This window comes from Lolium perenne, chromosome 2 (genome assembly GCF_019359855.2).
Source record: "Lolium perenne isolate Kyuss_39 chromosome 2, Kyuss_2.0, whole genome shotgun sequence".
Classification (NCBI taxonomy): domain Eukaryota; kingdom Viridiplantae; phylum Streptophyta; class Magnoliopsida; order Poales; family Poaceae; genus Lolium; species Lolium perenne.
In genome coordinates this window covers 243,051,315-243,078,255 of record NC_067245.2, presented here as the reverse complement: position 1 = coordinate 243,078,255, position 26,941 = coordinate 243,051,315, and the positions used below count along the sequence as shown (strand labels likewise).

The 26,941-nt window shown below is 41.6% G+C and overlaps 1 protein-coding gene and 1 long non-coding RNA gene across 2 annotated transcripts; both read left to right on the top strand.

Moving 5' to 3' along the window:
* The first annotated feature begins 211 nt into the window (after nt 1-211).
* On the top strand, nt 212-6,115 carry LOC127335443 (uncharacterized). The gene is made up of 3 exons (XR_007872793.2): nt 212-803; nt 888-1,105; nt 1,186-6,115. It is a non-coding gene; the product is annotated as an uncharacterized lncRNA (long non-coding RNA).
* Nucleotides 6,116-7,367: 1,252 nt separating this feature from the next.
* LOC127329256 (uncharacterized) lies at nt 7,368-8,277 on the top strand. The gene is made up of 2 exons (XM_051355786.1): nt 7,368-7,687; nt 8,241-8,277. The coding sequence occupies exons 1-2, from the start codon at nt 7,368-7,370 to the stop codon at nt 8,275-8,277; spliced, it is 357 nt and encodes a 118-aa protein (XP_051211746.1).
* Nucleotides 8,278-26,941: the final 18,664 nt, after the last annotated feature.

Genomic DNA, 26,941 nt, shown 5'->3' with positions numbered 1-26,941 from the left:
CGTACTGTATATGGATCGCTCATCGCTGCAACCTTAAAACCTCCTGCCGTCTCTCTCAAGCGCCAACCTCTCCCCCGAAAAGCTCACTGCCAAGGACATGTGCTGCGTGTCAAGCCCCTACTGGCGTTCCATATTTTAATATGTTATCTCTCTCGCGGCGCGCAGCCCCACTGCCCACACTAGTGATCCCCCGATCTTGGACCAAAACCGGCGAGCGCAGCGGCCAGCCTAGCCATAGTTAGTGGGTGTGTGTGTGATAGAGGGAGGGAGAAGCCACTGTCTCGTCACAGCCAGCGATGCCGATCATCGACCTCGCCCCGCATATGGAGCAGGAGGTCGGGGACGTCGCAGCCGCCCGGGTCGCGCGCGCCTGGTGCATGACTTGGCCCACCTCCTCCTCGACCCCTTTCTATAAATCAGTACGGCCGGTACACAACCATCTCCTCCACCATGTTTCCTAGCAAAAACCAAACACCCTCTTCTTTCGCGTGGGTTTCCCTTTTCCTTTCGGCCATGGCCGTTGGGTGGTGTCGTAGAGGTGATGCAGTTGGGGGTGAAGCATGGCGAGCGAGACAGGCGCCGGCCGGGTGCGCGCGGTGACAGAAGAGAGTGAGCACACAGCCGGGCAGGACGGCACCCGGCGGGCGGTGCCGTCGCGGCTGCGTGCTCGCTACTCTATCTGTCACCCAGCTGCCTTCTTCGGGTTTCCGTCGACGCCCGGCCGGCCCTCCTCTCTCCGCCGTGCACAACCCCCCTCGGCCGATCTCACTGCATCTGCATGTCCCCCTCGCGCTCATCCGTTGGTGTGATTTTCGAGTTTTTTTTTTTTTGGCATGCACTTTTTGATTCAGTTAACGTTAATGGGGAATTTGTGGTCTGGACACTAGGCCTTGTAGGTAGCGCCGTACTAGCTGGCGGTTTTCCCTCTCTTGCCTCGTACGTCGCCCGCCGTTCATCTTTCCCGAGGAGAGCCTGCCCTATTCCGCCTTTTCTGCTGCACTTTCTTGGGAAGGAGATGGGATATTCATTGCGCCATTGACGCATCTCGGAACGCACGCAGGAGCGACACCTCGCACGCGGGAATCTACACCTGTAGTACCCCATGGTTAATTTTTGACCAGATCTGTTCACTTATTGCCCACTGTTCTTCTTCTTCCTCCTCTTACATCCATTTTCCTCTTCCAGGGTACAGTTCCACGAAGCACCAGAGTTCACATGCAACTCGACTGGATACAGGAGCAAGCATGAGGTTTAATTTGATGTGCTGGATGCATGGATAGCATCGATCCACGCAGATCTGCTTGCTGCTGCGGCTGCCAATTTCCATTATCATCCGGTCAGTTATCTTCTGCTGTCTCCTGTCCTTTCTGTTCTTCAGAATTACTACTGCGAGGCTCGCTAGCTAGCTAGCTGGGTATTGAAAGTATGAGTAATGGTGCAACGATCCCTTGTCCCCCAGCTGTGGCTCCACAAATGTAGGATATACTGTTGGGTCACTGTTCCATTCATGGCGATGGTACCTGCCATCGTCACAATCCCTCGCCCCACTTGCACCTTTGACTCCAGCTTGGGCCGGGCTTACTGTGCTCAGAAAGAAACTTCAACTGAAACTGTTTCTAGTGGATCGATCATACTGTATATGACTAGCAGAGTTGCATGTAAACAAAACTGATGGATTTTCTCAATTTTTTTTCTGAAGGAGCCTGAAATTTTGGTTTAGGAGACTTAATAAGATGGGATGTAACTAGTGTGCATGCAAATTAAGTTCATTCTGTGGATCTTAGTCCTGGAGATTTTGCAGATAATGAAATTTGTCATGCTATTGTTTCATTTGTTGATATAAGTTATTATAGGGATTCTGGCTATTCTTTTCTTTGGAGAAGTTTCCTGTGAAAAAAAGTCATCGATAGTACACACAAGCTCACCAAATCCCTGGTTTTCCATTTCCGGTAGGTCTCTGCTTTCTAGGCAGATGCACTCATTGTTGACTTTTTAAATTGAAAATAAGAGCCAGACTTCTTATGGTGAACTTCTAACTTTGACCTAACTCTTTTTTTCAATATTTCATGCTTTATGTTCATGTAGTTAGAAAGTGACATGTCTAATTAGTATGCTATTGTTGAAACATGCTCCGTAAGAATTGTAGTTATCTTCCTGCGGTAAATAGACAACTGCAGTTAGTAAATGCATATTGCCTTTGAAAGTTTTGGAGTAGTTTGACCACACCCTACATATGCAAAACTCGATTCTCTTCAGGTTGTTCTCCATTAGTCTCCTGTTATCATCAAATTAGCCTTGTGCATGATTCTTGCATGCATACATTTGAAGTTTGGCACTTAGTAATTTTGTATATTACTTTAAGTTTCATGCATAACGTTTGTGTGACCCTGATTATCTCTCTTTGTGTGTTCTGCCTGCAAGTATGTTTATACACCAACTTAGCTGCATCTCTAGTGCCTAACAAGAGAAATTACCCATCACACTGTCAATTGTAATGGAATATGTTTATAGTTCATGTTTGAAGCTTACAGAATATACACTAGGGGGTAAGATGAACTTTCACACTGATGCTGATCCCCAATGTATTCCTCACTGAAATAGTTTTTTCTAAGCTAGGAAAGGCTGAACCTACATTGAGGTTCTAAAATTATGTTGACCTACAAAGTTTCATGCTGATATGTCTTGCCGTTTAGGAGAAACAAAAAAAAGGCTCTATGAATTTTATATTCATATACTCCATCCGTCCCATGAAACATGTCTTAACTTTCTGTAAAATTGGATGTATATAGCCTCTATTTAGTGTCTAGAAACTCCTAAATTTAGACAAATTAGTTAAGACATGTTTCATGGAACGCAGGGACTATATTTTTACACCTGTATTTCTATATGGGCCACATACTATAATTTGTTCATCTAATTCTTTTTTTAATTGTTTGACATAGTATAATGCTGTAATAGACTCGTGATTTTTTTAAAACTATAATACCCCTAAAGATATGTCCAAAGTAGTGGGTGTACCTATATCAGGGCTCAATCACAACTCCCATTATAGAATATAGATAGCGACTAATGACCGGAATTTTAATACGGCTCCCTCGTGCATATGCTCTCACCACCCAAAAAAACATATTTTTAATTGTCAACGAAATTCAACAAAAATATTCGCTTGTACATCTCGACAATCTTTGTGTGTGTTCGTACAGTTTCACGAAAAGCCAATATTTTTTGTGGTCGGCATAAAAAAGACAACACATGTCACACAAACAGCATTATTTTCATCCCCAAATATTGTCTTTTTACACAACTCAAACGACAAATGATTTTTTCACGAAAGACCTTGTGCGCATATAGCATGTGAAGATGTACACGTGAATTTTTTGTTTGGATTTTTTTAATATTTCAAAATATATCAAGGATACATTTCAAAATAATGGGAGCATATGAACCCAAAAGATAAGACATCACTCTTGAGATGAAATGCACGGCATGGCAGGTTTGAGGCAACCGAGGGTTAAATTTAAAAGAAAAACCAAGGGGAATATTTGACTTTCAGAGTTTCAGTAAGTAGTGGAAACTTAAACCCATGATCATGTCACAATCATTGTTCACTTCACTAGGTTGCATTGGCACAATACTACCAATCTGAGGCTATTGTGCCCCCACTGTGGAGTCTATGCTAAATCCAGTACATTAGTTTTGTTATTATTGCCTCAATAAAGATGTTTCTAGTTAGCAAATTTATATGCCCAGAATTTCGAACAAACTAATTGCTTTTTAAAAGCTACCACGATGCCAAGCAAATTCTAGATTCTTAGTGTGTCACTCGAGGATTCTTTAGATTCATAGATTTCTTATTTTACATCACAGAATTAATACTGCATTCTTTTTGGACGAGGCATTTTGAAATGACTTTTAAACATAGTTCAAAATGTCAAAAATCTAAATTAAAAATTGACGCGGACATCTCAACATTATATGTGCTCATAAAGTCGTCTTGTGGAAAATCGATGTTTTTTGTGTCGTGTGGAAAAATATGTGTTTTGGTGCTTAAAAAAAGCTTTTCACAAGACATTTCTTTATCCTTTTCATAAAAGACACAAAAAATGTTAATTTTTCGCGAAACTTGGCGTGCATACATTAATGTTGACATATACGCGCTAATTTTTTGTTCAGATTTTTTTATACTTTAAAATGTTTTCTTGGGTACCAGGAGCATATGCTTCCAAGTTCAAAAGTGGTCTTCTGATTCTTTTATATTCAGTAAGTTTGAACAGCACAACATGATGCATGTACTCTAGGTGCATGGATGCATATAAGCTATGTCTTGGAAGGCATTCCAACACATGTGATCACAGAAAGGAATCAAGCTAGCGTATCCTCTTGTTAGCAGTTACAATCTGAAATAAATCTGTAGGTGCGATTGCACTATTGAGTCACACTACATATATTGGATCTTATTCTTGTTGACAAATTCATGTATTTAAGTACAATAGGTCTATAGCTATAGCTGCGCATTAAGCTGGACGCATATGATTGGTCAAGTAGCTGGACGCAGTTGATTCACAATTGCAACGAATCAACAGGGGGTAAAATTGGTAAATGAGATTCAAGTAATGCATGATAAAAAATTCTTTTGTGTAGTGGATTGTATTTAATTTGGGACAAAATTTTGTTTGAATTTCAGCTATACATATATAGGTGTATATAGCCTTAATTATTTTTGAAACACAAGGCAAAAGCTTTGCCCGTTCCATTGGTTAAGAAGATAATTGCCGGTTAATTACGAAAAACCGAGGAACCTGGTATAGCTCTGTGTGAAACGGTGAAATGTTCTGGCCAAGTAGTAGAGATTTTGGCAGCTGCTTTGGTTTAAATGTGATGGTTATGTTTATGTACATCCTCATTCCTCAGTCTTCTGAGCAGAAATCAATCATTTGTGCTAAAGGTAGGCAGATGGGAATGCCAACCTGACAGTTGGCATATCATTTTATATTTTTGGTTACTTTTTTTGCAACTATCTATTCCTGATTAGGTTATTTAAGAAGTAATAATGTGCATTTTAAGATGAAGCACACTAATTATCCAAGAAAAGTATGCTTTCTATCTGTTAAAACTATTAACAATACTGCATCTTTTGAAATTTGTCTACTCTGGATACAGAACTTCATGCATTCAAAAAAAGACAGTAGGTACCACGTCTACATAAAATTTGTTACGCATATGTACACCATTTTACATGCATAAAAAATGTAATACTTGAATAATTAAGAGTTGTCAAAAAAAATTAGAAGGCAATAAGTAATGGGTGCAGATTATATGCAATTGACTAATTAAAGATATTGGATGGCTTATACAATAGAAAGTATCTTATTCTGACTTGTGATTTTCGTGTTGGAGACAGGTAAATTGGTATTTTTTTCTCATTGTCAATTTTTGTGTTCAAAAGTTATGAAATTAAGTTTTTCACTTTTCCTCTCCCCATCTCCTTTGTTAAGTTAGGCTTCGGCGGCTCTATTTTGCTTCTCCTGTACATCAATATAAAAGGTAAATCTTTTGTCTCGTTTAAAAAAATAATAAAGGAGACATGCGAGTGTTCTTATTGCTGGATCCAGCCAATGAAGATCAGACCGAGGCTTAGTGCACAGAAAAAAGCAACATCGCTCAATTTTGTTGCCAAGGTCGCACCGGCATAGGTTAAACACTCCAAAGGGCAAAGGAGCTGCTCAAGGCCGAGGGGGTTGAGGGGAGGCCATGTGACTAGGGTTGAGAGAGGAGTATGAGAGAGGTGTGTAGAGTTCTTTGAGTTAGCTTGCAACATATGCGTCCCTAGCTTCTTGTAAAAACCCTTAGAAACTTCGATACGTATGTTAGGAGATTGGGTTATTTTTTCTAATGTAGGCCAGGTAGAGCCAATGCACGGACATTGATCTTGTTTGAAGATGCGCTGTGTTTTTTTTTTCGAAATGAGGGATATATCTCCAGGCTTTGTATCAAAGTGATGCATACAGCCTTATTACTTATAGAAGATGGACTGTGTATGCGTACATGGTGTTATATACAATGATGGGTCGAGCTATCAACAATCAAAGCAGTCACACTCTGGAGCCACGGCCGATCACTGATCGTTGATGCCATGCGTTTACATTTTGAGATACAACGGCAAAAGCTCAGTATCATGCCTCACTATCAACACATATAGAGAATATAGAGATTTTAACGAAAGCAGCTAGCACTGCGTTCATTTATATAGAGAGAACAAAGATGAAACCAAATTCAGATACTAAAACATATTGGTGCAGGAACCCTGATTACAACAGCAGGGAGCATGGAGAATATGGAGATTGAAATATAGGCGGATCTAGCAAATTGTCATACTTGTGTGTTCATCTAATGATGTAATGGCCCAGGAGTAATAACCTCTTGAGACACAATATCATAGCTTCATAACCGTGTCCTTTTTGTTAGAGAAACAAATAATTTGCTTCAGAATTTCTTTTACGAATCTTTCTCTATTTTTTTGAGCTTAAGGAAATTTGCTCCATGTTCGGATATCAGTTCCAAAAGGTACCCCAATAGCTCATACAGAAAGGGTGTGTTTGGTAGGCTGCACCAATTTTTGCGCTCTTGAAGGCAAGGCCCCTGGGCCAAACGCGATTTGGGCTTAACATTTACCTCGCCTAGGACAAGCTTGTCTAGAGGCCAACCTAAAATCCATTTGTAAAGAATGCAACAAGAAAGAACATGCTTAACTTGGGTGTTGTAAGGGTAGAATGGTTTTTGGTCAAGCACTAGTAGAAAACAGGCCTTTCGTCATGCCCCTTTGGTCCCGGCCGTGTCCCGGGCCGGGACCAAAGGCCTGGCCACGTTACCCCAAATCCGCCCAATCACCCATAGGTCCCGGTTCGTTAGGACCTATTGGTCCCAGTTTATCACAAACTGGGACTAAAGGGTTTTGCGGCACGCTGCGCCTGCGGTATCCCCTTTAGTCCCGGCTGGTGACATGCACCGGGATTTAAAGTCAAACGCTTCGATCCCGCGTAAGCCGATCGCGTCGCCATTACTAGCATCGAAATCGAGCGTCACGCGCCCGGGAATCTGAGCCGCCGGCGTCGGCAACAAGCCACAGGAATTGATCACCCGGTGGCTAGCCTCTTCATCTTCATCTTCCTCTTCCTTTGCTTTATATGCTCACATCTTCTCCACCATTGCCACACAAAACATTCTTCCATCTCTCATCTCCTCCACCATTGCAAAAAAATCTCTCATCTCCGTTGATGTTTCGGACTCAATGGATGTATCACCTGATGGCGGAAGGGATGTCGTTCAAGGTCACGATCGCTCCTCGAACTCGGGTGTATGATCACGTGATGGCGGAAGGGATGTCGTTCAAGGTCACAGTCCCTCTCCGTGCAAGAAGGGTGGAGAAGTGGATCCGCACCGTGAAGAGGGACTATCTCGACAACGCACCAATCAAGTGTGTCGGCTTGGATTGCGAGTTCACCAACCCTCATGAGAGTGATCAGCGCGTCGCCGTCCTTCAACTCTCGGTGGCGTCCGAGAATTTGGTATTCCAGATTTGCCCTGCTGATGAACTGCCACAAGTTCTCAGGGAGTTCTTGCAGGATGGGAACATCAGATTCTGCGGCGTGGCTATCGGCAAGGATGTGGAGATTCTTAAGTCCTTACGGTATTCATATTACTTCTGCGTACGACCTCCAGAAGATACTTCCGAATCCCACAAATAATCACATTTCGAGTCTATATGATCCGGCGAATTCTATCATTGGAACAAATCTTGAGAAGAAGAAGAGGAAGAAGTACAAGAAAAAGGACGCCACGTAAGAAAAATAAGATGAACTCATATTTGGGTGGGTCAATGTTCCATTAAGCTACGAGCAAGTGCGCTATGCCGCGCTAGACGCTCGTCTGGGCTTTGAGATGGCTAGGAGTTATTGGCAGCTAGTTGACTACAATAGCCATGTTGATCGTCTTAACATTTAAAGAACTATGTGTCTTTCTATAAATCGTCGAAGCTGCCGATACTAACAATGGAGAACAACCCTCTATTGTTACTCCCATATCTTCCACTTGTTGTATCACTAAACAATAAAGAAGGGTAAAACCAAGAAGCCCTAATCCAAGAAGCCTCGTGTTGAACATCCCATACCCGCGACAAGCTCACGAGAAGTAGGTAAGAAGAACCTTGATTTAACTGAATCTGGTAAGGTGTATATGCGTAGGGAGTGTGAGGCTGGATTTGGGATGGCTTGCCTTTAAGAAAGAAGATGGCAAGAGAAATCAAGAATTCATCAAGAAAAAACAAGAAGAAGAATTGAAAGTAAAGTATCCACTTCTTAAACCTAATCCCTTTCCTGATTGTATGCCTTATGATGTATATGCCTCTAGTGATGATGAGGGCTTATATGATTCTAGAATTATTAATAATTGCCTTGGAGAAAATTCTGATGAAGTATTTGTCTAAACACACCTTGTGGATATATTGGTAATGATAAACCTAGCACGGAACCTTGTATGCCATCCATATCTGTTTGATAAGCCTTTTGTTTTACTAATGAGGTACAAGACTGCCCGTTGCCACAAGAAAAACTATTGGCTCCAAAAGAATATTATAAATTTCACCCTCACAATGATGGACAAGGTAAATATTTAAAGGTTGATCATGAATCTGTAACCTTCTTTTGGCATAAGAATAAGAATACATGCTCACCACAACCGGTAAGTCAACTATCGCTTAAAGGAGAAGATCTATTTATTTATATGATGCCAATGCACTGGAGCGCGTCTTCGATTAGATTTTGTTGTAGCCTAGCTCTGCATTCACTCCTTCACCCCCCCCCCCCCCCCTCCACGTTCCCCTCCATCACCATCGTGTTTCTTGTATCTCTGTATGCCGCCACCTCCACGTCCACCTCCATCACCATCACACTGCACCAGGTGCTCCACCATCACGATGTACCTGGCGCTCCACCATCACGTTGCGGTTTACATATTTGAACATATTAATTATTTGGCCGTATTATATGAATAATGCATATATTATTTGATAATAATAATAATAAATGAATAAAAGCATAATTATTTCATATTCAAATTCCTCATATTTTTCTAATAATAAAGCATATATTATTTGTCCAATTGCGGTTTACAGATTTCAAGATATTAATTATTTAGCCATATTATATGAATAATGGATATAATATTTTCTAATAATAATAATAATGAATAAAAACATAATTATTTTATATTCAAATTCCTCATATTTTTTCTAATAATAAAGCATATAGTATTTGTCCAATTGAGATTTATAGATTTAAGGGGCCCCTTGGCGCACTGGTAAGAGCTGTTGCCTTGTGACCAGGAGGTCACGGGTTTAAGTCGTAGAAACAGCCTCTTGCAAAAATTGCAAGGAAAGGCTGCGTACAATGATCCAATGTGGTCCGACCCCTCCCCGGACTCCGCACAAAGCGGGAGCTTCATGCACCGGGCTGCCCTTTTTTTTTAAGTTTACCGATTTTAAGATATTAATTATTTGGTCATATTATATGAATAATGCATATATTATTTGATAATAATAATAATAAATAAATAAAATATAATTATTTCTTATTAAAATTTCTCACATTTTTTAAATAATAAAGCATTTATTATTTGTCCAATTGCGGTTTACAGATTTCAAGATATTAATTATTTGGCCATAATGCATATATTATTTCATAATAATAAAAAATGAATAGAAACATAATTATTTCATATTCAAATTCCTCACATTTTTCTAATAATAAAGCATATATTATTTTTCCAATTGCGGTTTTCAGATTTCAAGATATTAATTATTTGGCCATATTACATGAATAATGCATATATTAATTGGTAATAATAATAAAAATTAATAAAACATAATTATTTCATATTCAAATTCCTCATATTTTTATAATAATAAAGCATATATTATTTCTCCAATTGCGGTTTACGATTTCAAGATATTAATTATTTGGCCATATTATATGAATAATGCATATATTATTTGCTAATAGTAATTATAAATGAATAAAAACATTATTATTTCATATTCAAGTACCCACATTTTTGTAATAATAAAGAAAATATTATTTGTCCAATTGCGGTTTACAGATTTTAAGATATTAATTATTTGACCATATTATATGAATAATGCATATATTATTTGATGATAATAATAATATAATTATTTCATATTCCAATTCTTCACATTTTTCTAATAATGAAGCACATATTATTTGTCCAATTACGGTTTACAGATTTCAAGATATTAATTATTTGGCCATATTATATGGAATGCATATATTATTTGATAATAATAATAAAAATGAATAAAAAATAATTAGTTAATATTCAAATTACTCGCATTTTTCTAATAATAAAGCATATATTATTTTTCCAATTACGGTTTACTGATTGTTTTTTGTTTCAAAAAATACAGAAATGTGACACAATGGTATAAGAGTTAATAGGATTAATATGGTAGTATTTATAAAAAGGTACATCACATTTGTGGGAGCGCAGTAGAAAAGAACCGATGAAGTGCTGAGGGTGGAGTAGTGTGCGAATGGGTGACCGACCGAAAAGTGATGACTAAGTCTATAATTTGACTATAGATTAAGTGTAATTAGTATTAAAAATGGTCTAAGTGAGAGAGTAACAAGTCAAACCAAAAGAAAAAAGAAAAAATGAAATTAGAAAAATGAAAAACATAATTATTGAAAGTAATAGTTAGTCCCGGTTGGGATTACGAGTCGGGACTAAAGGTTCTCCAGCCCAAACCCTGTATTGCGGCCACGTGGAGGACCATTTATCCCGGCTGGTAAATGTCCCGCATGTATAGTTCCGGTTGGCCAACCGGGACTAGAGCCCGTTACTGGCCAGGACTAAATGTCCTGTATCCAATAGTGAAGGACTTTCAATCTAATTTTTTATGCAAGGGAGAATGTCTTAGACTGAATAATCATAATGGCATTTCACGGTCTCTTACATAATCTATTTGCATGCTAAAACATTCTTGACCGATTTCTTGCGTGAGCATGGAGATAAATGGTGAAATGATGTTGTATAAAGGAGAAAATTTATTTAGCAGGTGGCAATGTTATCGTCGATCGTGAGACACATGTGGTGATCTCGTCAATCTGAAGACCCACCGGCTCATACTCTTGAAGGTGCTAACAGGGCTAAGTGTATGTGCGTATTTATAAATATTTGCGTTTATACTGCGTTTCTCAAATAAAAAAAATTACCTAAGAAGTATGATGAATCAATGATTCGAAGGCCCCAGGTTTGCTGCTTAACGTGGATCACAAACTTAAAAGTGCCATTTTTCATCAAAGAAACACGAGTAACAGTATACAATCTCTTTTATACTAAATCCGAGTCAATTAAAACGGACCAGAGAGAGTCTATATATCAATCTCAAGTCACAAAGGTATGTTGGTCCTTTTTGCGATAGACGGAAAGGATGGCGTACACGGTCCCGCAATGCTGAGCATGTGGAGCATGTTCTCAATCATCATTAGTCGTGTTTTTACAAGGGTTAACATACTCGACCGCTGCCTTATAGACTTGATGATTAGAATCATTAAGGCGCACATCTATAGTAGCTAACTGATTGGAAGAAAATATGCTACTCCCACTTACAAAGTTGCCATCCACCAAAGGTGTGTGAGCCCGACCTCGTCGGTTGAAGTGATAGCGCCTATCACTTCAACTTGACGTGGAAGACTATGGATTGAACTTGACCGGATTAGACCGCTCCATGAACTTGACGTGGAAGACTATGGATTGAACTTGACCGGATTAGACCGCTCCAAGCTCAATTTTTTATCTCTAGCTAGAAAAATATGCGCAAAGTCTCCGAAGAATGAAAGGACGGAAATGGGTTTGAAGAGGAAAAAATAGATGTATTGATGTTTGGCGATTGTGTGTTTAATTTTATAATTTTAATCGCCATCACCTCTCACGTGTATATGATGCGGCTAGATTTTTAGTAAAGGTTTTAGATGGATTTGTACACGTTTCAAGGTGGAATCGTAGTCTAATCCTAACTCTAAACTAGGCAACTTTCATACGACTTCGTATTAGATCTGGATCCAAATATCCCTGTCGACTATAGCTTAAAACCACCTTGATCCTTCCATATTGGAGTCAAACTTTTTTCATCTTCATGCTTGAGTTGGATAGATTCTCGCCTTCATGGGTACATCAGCTGTCTGGGCTAAGGTGACCAAAAGTTTGCCTTAGGCATAAGGTGAATAAATTTTTGCCTTAGACATAAGATGGCCAAAATCTGCTTTGAACCTAAGATTGTCCAAAATCTGCCATGGATCCATGTGCTTGCGCCTTAGGATCAAGGTGGTCCAAAATCTGCCTCGAGCCTATGTGGTTCAAAATCTGCTTTAGACCTACTATGATGGCTAAGGATAAGCCTTCGAGCTTAGGGGCGCGTTTGGTAGCCTGGATCAGATTTTTGCATCACTTCGCTAGGGAAAAGAAGCCTCTTGCGTGTTCCAGACGAGCCACGGGCCATATTTGACATGTTGTTTGGTCGACTGGGTCGACCATTTTTTGCACCGGGTAGGGAAGCGAGGTCCCATTGTTTGGTTGCCTGTTTCCAATCCAACTTGCACGCACGAAAATAGGAATCAGTTATTTGGTTGCATAAATCACAGTTCCATATCCTTACCATATTTTAAATAGGGTGAGAATACCATGCCATATCCTTACCACATTTCAAATACGATCACACACCATTCAGAAGAACACGATCCTCACGATCACCATGATGAGGAAAACGATGATGTAATCTTTGATCCGACTCTGACGTACCTCCGGTGGTGCTCCTTGTAGGGCATGCACTTCCTCGGGTGGTAGATGTGCTAATGGCACTGGTTGATCGATGGCCTCAACTGCCATGAACTCATCTTCTAGGAAGCTGAGGTACTCTTGTTGTGCCTCCTCCAATGTTTCATACCCTCTATAGCTGTTGTTGAAGTAGGCACTGACTTGGTCTTGACAGATCCTCCATGAGCTGTAGATTTCTGGAACCCGTCCGCGGAACACCACATACCACTAGCATGACATAATAAGAACAAGTAATCGATCACAACCATAAATCAATTCATACAGAGCAATAGAACTACACAAATGTTGACAATAAATGATAAATTAACAGGGGCGTGCATAATCATTCCAAAAGTGGATCACAATTTCATGCTACACTACTATGTTGTCATCCTACCACCACAACAAAAGTGGGTGTCATCCTAACACCGCAAGTTCACCATCACCCGAGGGGTTAGTATATACCACCTCATCATAGTTTAAAAAGGGGGCCATCAAATGTCTTTGAACCCTAGCTACTGCCGAAATGTACATCATCGGCATCATCATCAAGTTCATCACCTCCATGCATGCATCCCCTAAACCACCCCCTCAATGGCACCACTACAGCTTGTAGTGGTACTTGGCAAGGTAGTTCCTTAGCCAGAGGACGCGGTGTGGCTCGATCATGCCCACAAAACTGAACCCTAGGACTTGTGGTCGACGAGGTGGCTCAGCGCTGCCATGAGATCCTCCTCAGTGAAGCCAAGCATGTCCATGACCGCATTGTACAGGTCAGGTGCATGTTTGTGGGCTTGTTGTCCCTAATGTCCTGTGTGATGTCCTTCAGAGCAACAATCATGTTGGTGAAGGCCACCAGCTCATCATCGGAGAAGGTACCTCTCTTCCTCTTGCTGGCGGTCGCCTTGTCAGGCGCGTCGGCAGCCTTCTCAGGTGGCCCATCGAGGATGATCGTGTCAGACTCATGGGTTTCAGCATCCTCAAGTGAAGGAGTAGTTGTAGCCGTGCCCATGGGCTCACTGTATCCCATGGTGTACTTGCCAGTGGCGAGCCGAAAGATAAGATGGTATGCATCTCGTCGTAGTTCTCAATGGGCACATTCAGGAACTCCGTGTCCTTTGGGTGATCCTACGATATGAAGGGACAATGATGTTTTCTGTGCACGTCGCTGATGAAAAGAGTTAGTGAGGTGGAAAGAGCATGCTCACCGCGACGTGCCCATAGTAGTGCTCACCCTCAAGGATGATGCATTTGGTATCGTCGCACCACTGAGCCCCGCTTAGATCATGGAGCCTGGTAATGGTGAGACACCTCTACCTCCACTTCCTCAGGTGGTTGTACACCTGAATGGAGATAACGTCTATACCACAGTATTAAAATGGGGCCTTCACCACAGCAGCCAGATGGACTTCCTTGAATCCTTTGTCAGTTCTCACTCCGGTCTTGATCAAATCGCACATCTTCTCCAACACGGAGCTGGACATGAATGGAAGCCATTTCATGGTCACGTTCCCCTTCTGAGAGGCCTTCAAGGCCTCGTCCGCGTCACTTCGGTTCTTGCTCTTCTTTTTTGAAGCCAACCTTGCCACCACCTTTGTCTCTACCCGAGCCACCAGGTCTGCCACATGCCCATTGATGGCCGACACAGGGGTGACCGCCACCTTGGACCCATAGAGGGGTTGTGAATCAGCAACTTGCGAAGGGATCTGAGAGTCCCCAACGCAGAAAAGCACCTGGCTAAAGTCATCACAGAAGGAGTCCTACACACATCGTAGTACATATAACGTGAATCTACTTTGGTACAAATACATGGCTAAGGTGGACAACACGAACAATACCAACATCATCCTAAATCAGACAAGCAATACATTGCAACTGTGGATAGCACAAACCCTAGCAACATTATGGTAGCTCAGCACATTTGCGACAAACAAGGAACCGAAATGTGGCACCCTAGCAATTTCATGATAGGTCAGCATCATCGGGACTAATTGACAAGGTATTAACTTGTCAATGCCTACAGATTGTAGACTTGGGTTTCGTAAGAAGTAGAGGGCAAGTAGATCTCGAAGGTTTCAGCCGACAAAGGTGTTTCAACTAAAGTTACATTGGTTTGACAATGAATCGATCCTTTTATCTTCCCTCGGGTCCCCTTTATATAGGAGGTGGAGCCGAGGGATTTCGTGTCGTACAAGTTACGAACTGTGGGAAGACACGTCAGGCCTTTCCCGTATTATTACATGATTCCTAATACAACTATATATTCCTTATCAAAAACTTTATGGGCTTCTGGGCATTCAATGCTTCGGGTCATGAGCCTTCAGAAAACCCAGGTACTTTATTCAGCAGGCCTATTCGGCATGCCTATGTCAGTAGCCCCCGAGATTTTGCTTGAATTGCAGAGTCGAGTAAAATCTCCGTCGTAAAACTGAGTCGCATATTTATAAAACCTTCAAGTTAAAATGAATATTTTGCTCAATGTCTATTTTGTACAGGCATAATTGTAAATGGGGCTGGTTCATCTAACGGATCAGGTACCAGTTAACTGCTCTTGTGGCAAACCCGCATAAACCTACTTCCAGCTCAAGTCCCTGGACTCAAACTCGGGATACTGGCATTATTCGACATGTGCCGCTTAAGGACTTATCGTAAACCGAATCCCAGCTGTGTTTTTATCGAGTACCTAATATGTCCGTTAGGATTTTTCTTTGCATCTGTTGATACGGATCAAGTGGGAGAGCGCATTTGGGTGCGATACCACGCCACATAGGACAGATCCTGGGGACTGACCTTCGTAATCTCTTTCGAGTTACATCATTCAGAGTTTTTACCGCGGCGGACGCGCTCTGAGAATATATTATCAAGTGCCTTTGTCGACTGCTGGAATTGTGAATTTCTTCGAGTTGTCTCGTGAAATAATATCTTGATCTCCCGATGGGAGTACATGACGAGTTATGTGTAACTCGAAGATGTACGATGAAAATTCTTCGTCTGCAATTCTATATTGTCTTGTTATTTTCTCTTCTTTCTTCTTCATATTTCATCGGGTGCGCGACCAGCGCTCCCGATGGGAGTAGCCCTGAGGCTGCAGCCGAGTGTTTGCACTTGGTTGTAGGCTCAACTATTGCTACTTTGATCAACTCTGTATTTTGTCTTTCGCCTCGTCATCTTATCATAAGTATAAATAATACTTCCGATAAGAGCAACCCCCGAGCATATGAACAGGTGCTTGCATCTGAACATAGGCTCTCAAAGTTTCTTTTTAACCGTGCACTTCTTTAAATCTCGAAGTTTTCTTGTCACTATATTTTGTTCCACCACTCGAAGCTTTCTTAAATGACGGTGTTGCTGACGACAGCCACGTATGGCCACCTTGGGAAGCCACGACTCCTGGCAATCCACTGTTCCATGGGTCCAAAACTATGCGCCTTCGACATGTAACGCAAGTGGGGCACACACGTCCTTCGGAATTCCTGGCACGCGCGCGGTAACTTTCCTCCAGTAAATTGAAGCGGTAAGACCATTCTGCCCTTGGGACACACATAGAGTTTGGAACTCTCCACTTTGCATCCGATGGTTGGACGCATCGTCTTCTTCCTATAAATTGGGCCCTCGTCTTCATTTATCCCCTTCGCTGCACCGCACAATCCCTCTCTCTCTCTATCTACCCTTCTTCCTCCTCGAGCACCTCGCGCCCACACTCTGCTTCCTATCCCTCTTTGCTCCACCTAGCCTTCTGCCATGGCTCCGTGCTCGAAAAGTCGAAGATCTCCGGCTGGGAAAGGTCGAAGATTTCCGCGCAAGATCACAAGCTGCTGAAGAAGATGGGCCTGCTCAACAAGGAAGCCATGAAGATGCCCGGAGACGAGAGTTCTCCTCATCCTCCTATCGGTTTCCGGGTAACTTTCGTTGACTTTCTCACTCACGGCCTATGACACGCGTACAGCACGCGACCGTTGGGAACCCCAAGTGGAAGGTGTGATGCGTACAGTAGTAAGTTTCCCTCAGTTAGAAACCAAGGTTTATCGAACCAGTAGGAGTCAAGAAGCACGTTGAAGGTTGATGGCGGCGAGATGTAGTGCGGCGCAACACCAGGGATTCCGGCGCCAACGTGGAACCTGCACAACACAACCAAAGTACTCTGCCCCAACGAAACAGTGAGGTTGTCAATCTCACCGACTTGCTGTAACAAAGGATTAGATGTATAGTGTGGATGATGATTGTTTGCAGAAAACAGTAGAACAAGTATGGCAGTAGATTGTATTCGATTAAAAAGAATGGACCGGGGTCCACAGTTCACTAGAGGTGTCTCTCCCATAAGATAAATAGCATGTTGGGTGAACAAATTACAGTTGGGCAATTGACAAATAGAGAGGGCATGACAATGCACATACATGATATGATGAATATTGTGAGATTTAATTGGGCATTACGACAAAGTACATAGACCGCTATCCAGCATGCATCTATGCCTAAAAAGTCCACCTTCAGGTTATCATCCGAACCCCTTCCAGTATTAAGTTGAAAACAACAGACAATTGCATTAAGTATGGTGCGTAATGTAATCAATAACTACATCCTCGGACATAGCATCGATGTTTTATCCCTAGTGGCAACAGCACATCCACAACCTTAGAACTTTCTCACACGTCCTGCATTTAATGGAGGCATGAACCCACTATCGAGCATAAATACTCCCTCTTGGAGTTAAGAGTAAAAACTTGGCCAGAGCCTCTACTAATAATGGAGAGCATGCAAGATCATAAACAACACATAGGTAATAGATTGATAATCAACATAACATAGTATTCTCTATCCATCGGATCCCAACAAACACAACATATAGCATTACAGATAGATGATCTTGATCATGTTAGGCAGCTCACAAGACCCGACAATGAAGCATAATGAGGAGAAGACAACCATCTAGCTACTTCTATGGACCCATAGTCCAGGGGTGAACTAGTCACTCATCACTCCGGAGGCGACCATGGCGGTGTGGAGTCCTCCGGGAGATGAATCCCCTCTCCGGCAGGGTGCCGGAGGTGATCTCCTGAATCCCCCGAGATGGGATTGGCGGCGGCGGCATCTCTGGAAGGTTTTCCGTATCGTGGCTCTCGGTACTGGGGGTTTCGCGACGAAGACTAATTGTAGGCGGAAGGGCAGAGTGGGGAGAGTCACGAGGGGCCCACACGCTAGGGCCGTGCGGCCAGCACCTGGGCCGCGCCGCCCTAGTGTGGCGCTGCCTCGTGGCCCCACTTCGTCTTCTCTTCGGTCTTCTGGAAGCTTCGTGGCAAAATAGGCCCCTGGGCGTTGATTTCGTCCAATTCCGAGAAGATTTCCTTACTAGGATTTTTGAAACCAAAAACAGCAGAAAACAGCAACTGGCTCTTCGGCATCTCGTTAATAGGTTAGTGCCGGAAAACGCGTAAATATGGCATAAAGTATGCATAAAACATGTAGATATCATCAATAATGTGGCATGGAACATAAGAAATTATCGATACGTTGGAGACGTATCAGCATCCCCAAGCTTAGAATCTGCCCGTCCCGAGCAGGTAAACGATAACAAAGATAATTTCTGGAGTGACATGCCATCATAATCTTGATCATACTATTGTAAGCATATGTAATGAATGCAGCGATCAAAACAATGTAAATGACATGAGTAAACAAATGAATCATAAAGCAAAGACTTTTCATGAATAGTACTTCAAGACAAGCATCAATAAGTCTTGCATAAGAGTTAACTCATAAAGCAATAATTCATAGTAGAGGCATTCAAGCAACACAAAGGAAGATTAAGTTTCAGCGGTTGCTTTCAACTTGTAACATGTATATCTCATGGATAATTGTCAACATAGAGTAATATAACAAGTGCAATATGCAAGTATGTAGGAATCAATGCACAGTTCACACAAGTGTTTGCTTCTTGAGGTGGAGAGAGATAGGTGAACTTACTCAACAATAAAAGTAAAAGAAAGGCCCTTCGCAGAGGGAAGCATCGATTGCTATATTTGTGCTAGAGCTTTGATTTTGAAAACAAGAAACAATTTTATCAACGGTAGTAATAAAGCATATGTGTTATGTAAATTATATCTTACAAGTTGCAAGCCTCATGCATAGTATACTAATAGTGCCCGCACCTTATCCTAATTATCTCGGATTACCTAGATTATCATCGCAATGCACATGTTTTAACCAAGTGTCACAAAGGGGTACCTCTATGCCGCCTGTACAAAGGTCTAAGGAGAAAGCTCGCATTGGATTTCTCGCTATTGATTATTCTCAACTTAGACATCCATACCGGGACAACATAGACAACAGATAATGGACTCCTCTTTTATGCATAAGCATGTAGCAACAATTAATTTTCTCGTATGAGATTGAGGATATTTGTCCAAAACTGAAACTTCCACCATGGATCATGGCTTTAGTTAGCGGCCTAATGTTCTTCTCTAACATTATGCATGCTCTAACCATTCTAGCGGTAAATCTCCCTTACTTCAGACAAGACGGACATGCATAGCAACTCACATGATATTCAACAAAGAGTAGTTGATGGCATCCCCAGGAACATGGTTATCGCACAACAAGCAACTTAATAAGAGATAAAGTGCATAAGTACATATTCAATACCACAATAGTTTTTAGGCTATTTGTCCCATGAGCTATATATTGTAAAGGTGAAGAATGGAGATTTAAAGGTAGCACTCAAGCAATTTACTTTGGAATGGCGGAGAAATACCATGTAGTAGGTAGGTATGGTGGACACAAATGGCATAGTGGTTGGCTCAAGGATTTTGGATGCATGAGAAGTATTTCCTCTCGATACAAGGCTTAGGCTAGCAAGGTTTATTTGAAACAAACACAAGGATGAACCGGTGCAGCAGAACTCACATAAAAGACATATTGTAAACATTATAAGACTCTGCACCGTCTTCCTTGTTGTTCAAACTCAATACTAGAAATTATCTAGACCTTAGAGAGACCAATTATGCAAACCAAATTTTAGCAAGCTCTATGTATTTCTTCATTAATAGGTGCAAAGTATATGATGCAAGATCTTAAACATGAGCACAACAATTGACAAGTATCACATTATCCAAGACATTATAGCAATTACTACATGTATCATTTTCCAATTCCAACCATATAACAATTTAACGAAGAAGAAACTTTCGCCATGAATATTATGAGTAAAGCCTAAGGACATACTTGTCCATATGCAACAGCGGAGCGTGTCTCTCTCCCACACAAAGAATGCTAGGATCCATTTTATTCAAACAAAACAAAAACAAAAACAAACCGACGCTCCAAGCAAAGTGCATAAGATGTGATGGAATAAAAATATAGTTTCACTAGAGGAACCTGATAATGTTGTCGATGAAGAAGGGGATGCCTTGGGCATCCCCAAGCTTAGACGCTTGAGTCTTCTTGATATATGCAGGGGTGAACCACCGGGGCATCCCCAAGCTTAGAGCTTTCACTCTCCTTGATCATGTTGTATCATCTCCCTCTCTTGATCCTTGAAAACTTCCTCCACACCAAACTCAAAACAACTCATTAGAGGGTTAGTGCACAATTAAAATTTACATGTTCAGAGGTGACATGATCATTCTTAACACTTCTGGACATTTCACAAAGCTACTGAAAGTTAATGGAATCGAAAAATCCATCAAGCATAGCAAAACAGGCAATGCGAAATAAAAGGCAGAATCTGTCAAAATAGAACAGTTCGTAAATGCGAATTTTATTGAGGCACCATACTTGCTCAAATGAAAATTCTCAAATTGAATGAAAGTTGCGTACATATCTGAGGATCACTCACGTAAATTGGCATAATTTTCTGAGTTACCTACAGAGAATTAGGCCCAGATTCGTGACAGCAAAAAAATCTGTTTCTGTGCAGTAATCCAAATCTAGTATGAATCTTACTATCAACGACTTTACTTGGCACAACAATGCACAAAACTAAGATAAGGAGAGGTTGCTACAGTATTAACAACTTCCAAGACTCAAATATAAAATAAAGGTACAGTAGTAAAAACATGGGTTGTCTCCCATAAGCGCTTTTCTTTAACGCCTTTCAGCTAGGCGCAGAAAGTGTGTATCAAGTATTATCAAGAGACGAAGTGTCAACATCATAATTTGTTCTAATGATAGAATCAAAAGGTAACTTAATTCTCTTTCTAGGGAAGTGTTTCATACCTTTCTTGAGAGGAAATTGATATTTAATATTACCTTCCTTCATATCAATGATAGAACCAACAGTTCGAAGAAAAGGTCTTCCCAATATAATGGGACAAGATGCATTGCATTCAATATCCAAGACAACAAAATCAACGGGGACAAGGTTATTGTTAACGGTAATGCGAACATTATCAACTCTCCCCAAAGGTTTCTTTGTAGAATTATCAGCAAGATTAACATCCAAATAACAATTTTTCAATGGTGGCAAGTCAAGCATATTATAGATTTTCTTAGGCATAACGGAGATACTTGCACCAAGATCACATAAAGCATTACAATCAAAGTCATTGACCTTCATCTTAATGATGGGCTCCCAACCATCCTCAAGCTTCCTAGGAATAGAAGCTTCGCGATTTAGTTTCTCTTCTCTAGCTTTTATGAGAGCATTTGTAATATGTTTCGTGAAAGCCAAATTTATAGCACTAGCATTAGGACTCTTAGCAAGTTTTTGTAAGAACTTTATAACTTCAGAGATGTGGCAATCATCAAAATCCAAACCATTATGATCTAAAGCAATGGGATCATCATCCCCAATGTTGGAAAAAATTTCAGCAGTTTTATCACAGCGATTTAAAGCAGCTTTAGCAGCTTTCAGTGCTTTTTCATGCTTTGCATTAGAAGTGGAAACATTGCCAACACCAATTCTTTTACCATTATTAGTAGGAGGTGCAACAACATGTGTAGCATTAGCATTACTAGTGGTGGTAATAGTCCAAACTTTAGCTATATTATCTTCTTTCTCATTTTCTTCTTTCTCCCACCTAGCACGCAATTCGGCCATCAATCTTATATTCTCATTAATTCTAACTTGGATGGCATTTGCTGTAGTAACAATTTTATTATTATGATTTTCATGAGGCATAACTTTCGATTTCAAAAGATCAACATCAGCAGCAAGACTATCGACTTTAGAAGCAAGTATATCAATTTTCCCAAGCATTTCTTCAACAGATTTGTTAAAAGCAGTTTCTGTACTAATAAATTATTTAAGCATGGCTTCAAGTCCAGGGGGTGTGTTCCTATTATTGTTGTAATAATTCCCATAAGAATTACCATAGCCATTGCCATTATTATAAGGATATGGCCTATAGTTGTTACTAGAATTGTTCCGGTAAGCATTGTTGTTGAAATTATTATTTTTAATGAAGTTTACATCAACATGTTCTTCTTGAGAAACCAATGAAGCTAACGGAACATTATTAGGATCAATATTTGTCCTATCATTCACAAGCATAGACATAATAGCATCAATCTTATCACTCAAGGAAGAGGTTTCTTCGACAGAATTTACCTTCTTACCTTGTGGAGCTCTTTCCGTGTGCCATTCAGAGTAATTAATCGTCATATTATCAAGAAGCTTTGTTGCTTCACCAAGAGTGATGGACATAAAGGTACCTCCAGCAGCTAAATCCAATAGGTTCCGCGAAGAAAAATTCAGTCCTGCATAAAAGGTTTGGATGATCATCCAAGTAGTCAGTCCATGGGTTGGGCAATTTTTAACCAAAGATTTCATTCTTTCCCATGCTTGTGCAACATTCTCAGTATCCAATTGTTTAAAATTCATTATGCTACTCCTCAAAGATATAATTTTAGCAGGGGGATAATATCTACCAATAAAAGCATCCTTGCATTTAGTCCATGAATCAATACTATTCTTAGGCAGAGATAGCAACCAATCTTTAGCTCTTCCTCTTAATGAGAAAGGAAACAAATTTAATTTTATAATATCACCATCTACATCTTTATACTCTTGCATTTCACATAATTCAACAAAATTATTGAGATGGGCAGCAGCATCATCAGAACTAACACCAGAAAATTGCTCTCGCATAACAAGATTTAGTAAAGCAGGTTTAATTTCAAAGAATTCTGCTGTAGTAGCAGGTGGAGCAATAGGTGTGCATAAGAAATCATTATTATTTGTGGTTGTGAAGTCACACAACTTAGTATTTTTAGGAGTACCCATTTTAGCAATAGTAAATAAAGCAAACTAGATAAAGTAAATGCAAGTAACTAATTTTTTTGTGTTTTTGATATAGCAAACAAGATAGCAAATAAAGTAAAACTAGCAACTAATTTTTTTGTATTTTATTTTAGTGCAGCAAACAAAGTAGTAAAATAAAGTAAAGCAAGACAAAAACAAAGTAAAGAGATTGGGATGTGGAGACTCCCCTTGCAGCGTGTCTTGATCTCCCCGGCAACGGCGCCAGAAATTTAGCTTGACACGCGTACAGCACGCGACCGTTGGGAACCCCAAGTGGAAGGTGTGATGCGTACAGCAGTAAATTTCCCTCAGTTAGAAACCAAGGTTTATCGAACCAGTAGGAGCCAAGAAGCACGTTGAAGGTTGATGGCGGCGAGATGTAGTGCGGCGCAACACCAGGGATTCCGGCGCCAACGTGGAACCTGCACAACACAACCAAAGTACTTTGCCCCAACGAAACAGTGAGGTTGTCAATCTCACCGGCTTGCTGTAACAAAGGATTAGATGTATAGTGTGGATGATGATTATTTGCAGAAAACAGTAGAACAAGTATGGCAGTAGATTGTATTCGATTAAAAAGAATGGATCGGGGTCCACAGTTCACTAGAGGTGTCTCTCCCATAAGATAAATAGCATGTTGGGTGAACAAATTACAGTTGGGCAATTGACAAATAGAGAGGGCATGACAATGCACATACATGATATGATGAATATTGTGAGATTTAATTGGGCATTACGACAAAGTACATAGACCGCTATCCAGCATGCATCTATGCCTAAAAAGTCCACCTTCAGGTTATCATCCGAACCCCTTCCAGTATTAAGTTGAAAACAACAGACAATTGCATTAAGTATGGTGCGTAATGTAATCAATAACTACATCCTCGGACATAGCATCGATGTTTTATCCCTAGTGGCAACAGCACATCCACAACCTTAGAATTTCTCACATCGTCCTGCATTTAATGGAGGCATGAACCCACTATCGAGCATAAATACTCCCTCTTGGAGTTAAGAGTAAAAACTTGGCCAGAGCCTCTACTAATAATGGAGAGCATGCAAGATCATAAACAACACATAGGTAATAGATTGATAATCAACATAACATAGTATTCTCTATCCATCGGATCCCAACAAACACAACATATAGCATTACAGATAGATGATCTTGATCATGTTAGGCAGCTCACAAGACCCGACAATGAAGCATAATGAGGAGAAGACAACCATCTAGCTACTGCTATGGACCCATAGTCCAGGGGTGAACTACTCACTCATCACTCCGGAGGCGACCATGGCGGTGTAGAGTCCTCCGGGAGATGAATCCCCTCTCCGGCAGGGTGCCGGAGGCGATCTCCTGAATCCCCCGAGATGGGATTGGCGGCGGCGGCATCTCTGGAAGGTTTTTCGTATCGTGGCTCTCGGTACTGGGGTTTCGCGACGAAGACTATTTGTAGGCGGAAGGGCAGAGTCGGGAGACTCACGAGGGGCCCACACGCTAGGGCCGCGCGGCCAGCACCTGGGCCGCGCCGCCCTAGTGTGGCGCCGCCTCGTGGCCCCACTTCGTCTTCTCTTCGGTCTTCTGGAAGCTTTGTGGCAAAATAGGCCCCTGGGCGTTGATTTCGTCCAATTCCGAGAATATTTCCTTACTAGGATTTCTGAAACCAAAAACAGCAGAAAACAGCAACTGGCTCTTCGGCATCTCGTTAATAGGTTAGTGCCGGAAAACGCGTAAATATGACATAAAGTATGCATAAAACATGTAGATATCATCAATAATGTGGCATGGAACATAAGAAATTATCGATACGTCGGAGATGTATCAGCCTCTATGTTCCTGTCCATGAAATTCCTTCGTGGCCAGGTCTTTATCTACGGGATCCAGCTACACCAGCTGACCCCAAACACTCCTCCACATTTCCATTTTTATCACACTTTGCGAATGTTTCCTGGGCATCCACCCCCACTGGGGCCTCTAGAAACGCATCTTCTACCTCTGTCGCAACAACTCGAAAAACGTCATCTACAACGTAGGTGGCGTTTGAATCTGTGTTCGTCCCGAAGTCGGGTATTTCGTTGTGAAATTCGCTGACTCCGTCCAAGGCTGGCGCAGGAAGTGGCTTTACATCAAGGACGAGTCTTCTGATGCCCAAGAATATGGTCTTGCACCCTTCAATGCTGCCAAAGATATCCAGAGGCGCAACTCCTGGGACGTAGAAGCTACAGCCGAAGAAAAGGCGGCCACTGACGCTCTCATTGCTCGCATCCGAGAGCTTAAGAATGATGACGGGGAAGAACTATCGGGTGTGCAAATCATTGCACACTTTCTTCGGATTCGAGTGCAGCCCCTACAAGCTCGCAAGAGATCTCTCTGGATGTACTCGGGTGCTGAGGATGCTGACCGGATCTCTGACGATCTATCTGTGAAGGATCTGGAGAAGTTCTTCCACCGCTTAAGTTCCTTGAGAAAGAACCATGAAGTCCCTTCATCCTATCGCGCGGAACCGTTTAGTGGTAGCCATGCCCTTCCCGAAGTAAGTTTTTTATTTTCGAGTTGTACCTTCTATTTTTTTGACTACTGCTGTTTTTTCCTTTGTGTTTTAATTTCCTTTTCTTCTCGTGATTTTTTTAATACAGAACCATCGATCTCTTTCTTCTGTTCCCACACTACCCGAAGGTGGGGAAGTGGATGAGCGAACCGTTGTCGCCGACGACTCGCAAGAATAATCCATTCCTCAGAGTTAACCCGCAGGATCTCAAAGAACTGGAGGTTTCTCTGATAGAGACTCAGAGTCAGATCAGTCTAACTCTGCTCACTCCATTTCTCCTCCTCCTGCCGCTTCTCCGGACAAGCGCAAGAGGAAGAGATATGATGGCAAGGATTCTGGCGCATCCAAACTCGCCGAACCCGTCGCCGAAGAATCTTCTCCCGAAGATCAGGAAGTCTTCTACCCTTACGCCGAGACTAGCGTTGTTAGCTTGTGAGTTGCTCTTTTCCATTTTTTCCTATCTTTTTTCCTTTTGGTTCCTTTGTATTTATTTTGTCGCTATACTGACAGAGCTGACGATGGAGAAGAAGAAGTACCCGAAGCTCATGGGCCAACTCCTACGAGCACCTCCAACATGCTAGTTCTTTCTGAGGAACGTCGTGTTGCTTCAGAAGCGTCGCCTTTCCCGCAACATGACCCTGAAGCACCAACTCCAGTGCCCAGCCGCCGAGCACCGAAGCCGAAGAAGGCTAAAACCGGGGCTGCTAGCACACAGGAGCTTGCTGCCGGGAGTATGTCGGGTCCTCTCCTTGAGGATGTGAGTTTCCCTTGCCTATCTGTCGCCTTTTTTGTTTAACTTGAAAAACTTTGTAATTCCTGGCGCTATATTTTTTCCTTGTCGTCTTTTTTGCAGCCCTTAAGGAAGGAACTGGCCTACTTGGGCTCTCAATTTATCGGGTTCCACGATGAAGCCGCGACTCTTAGGGGTAAAGCTTTGATGCTCCTTGCATTTTATATATTCTTATCTTGTTTCTGCATCCTGTCTTACTTTTTCCTTCCAGAGACGTTGCGTCGTGCCGAGGAACATGCTAATGACCTGGAGACTAAGATCAAAGCCAGTGAGGAAGCTCGCGAGAAGGCTGAAAAGGATGATTCCGATGTCAAAGATCTTCGCCAGAGGCTTCAAGCCACCGAGGGTGCTTTGAGCGACAAGGAAGCCAAGCAGGTCGAGCACGAGAATAATATAGTGACGTGCTTCAAAACGCACTCCCGAAGATTTTCAAGTAACACTTTCTTTCCTTTTTTCTTCTGTTTTTCCTTGTTTTAA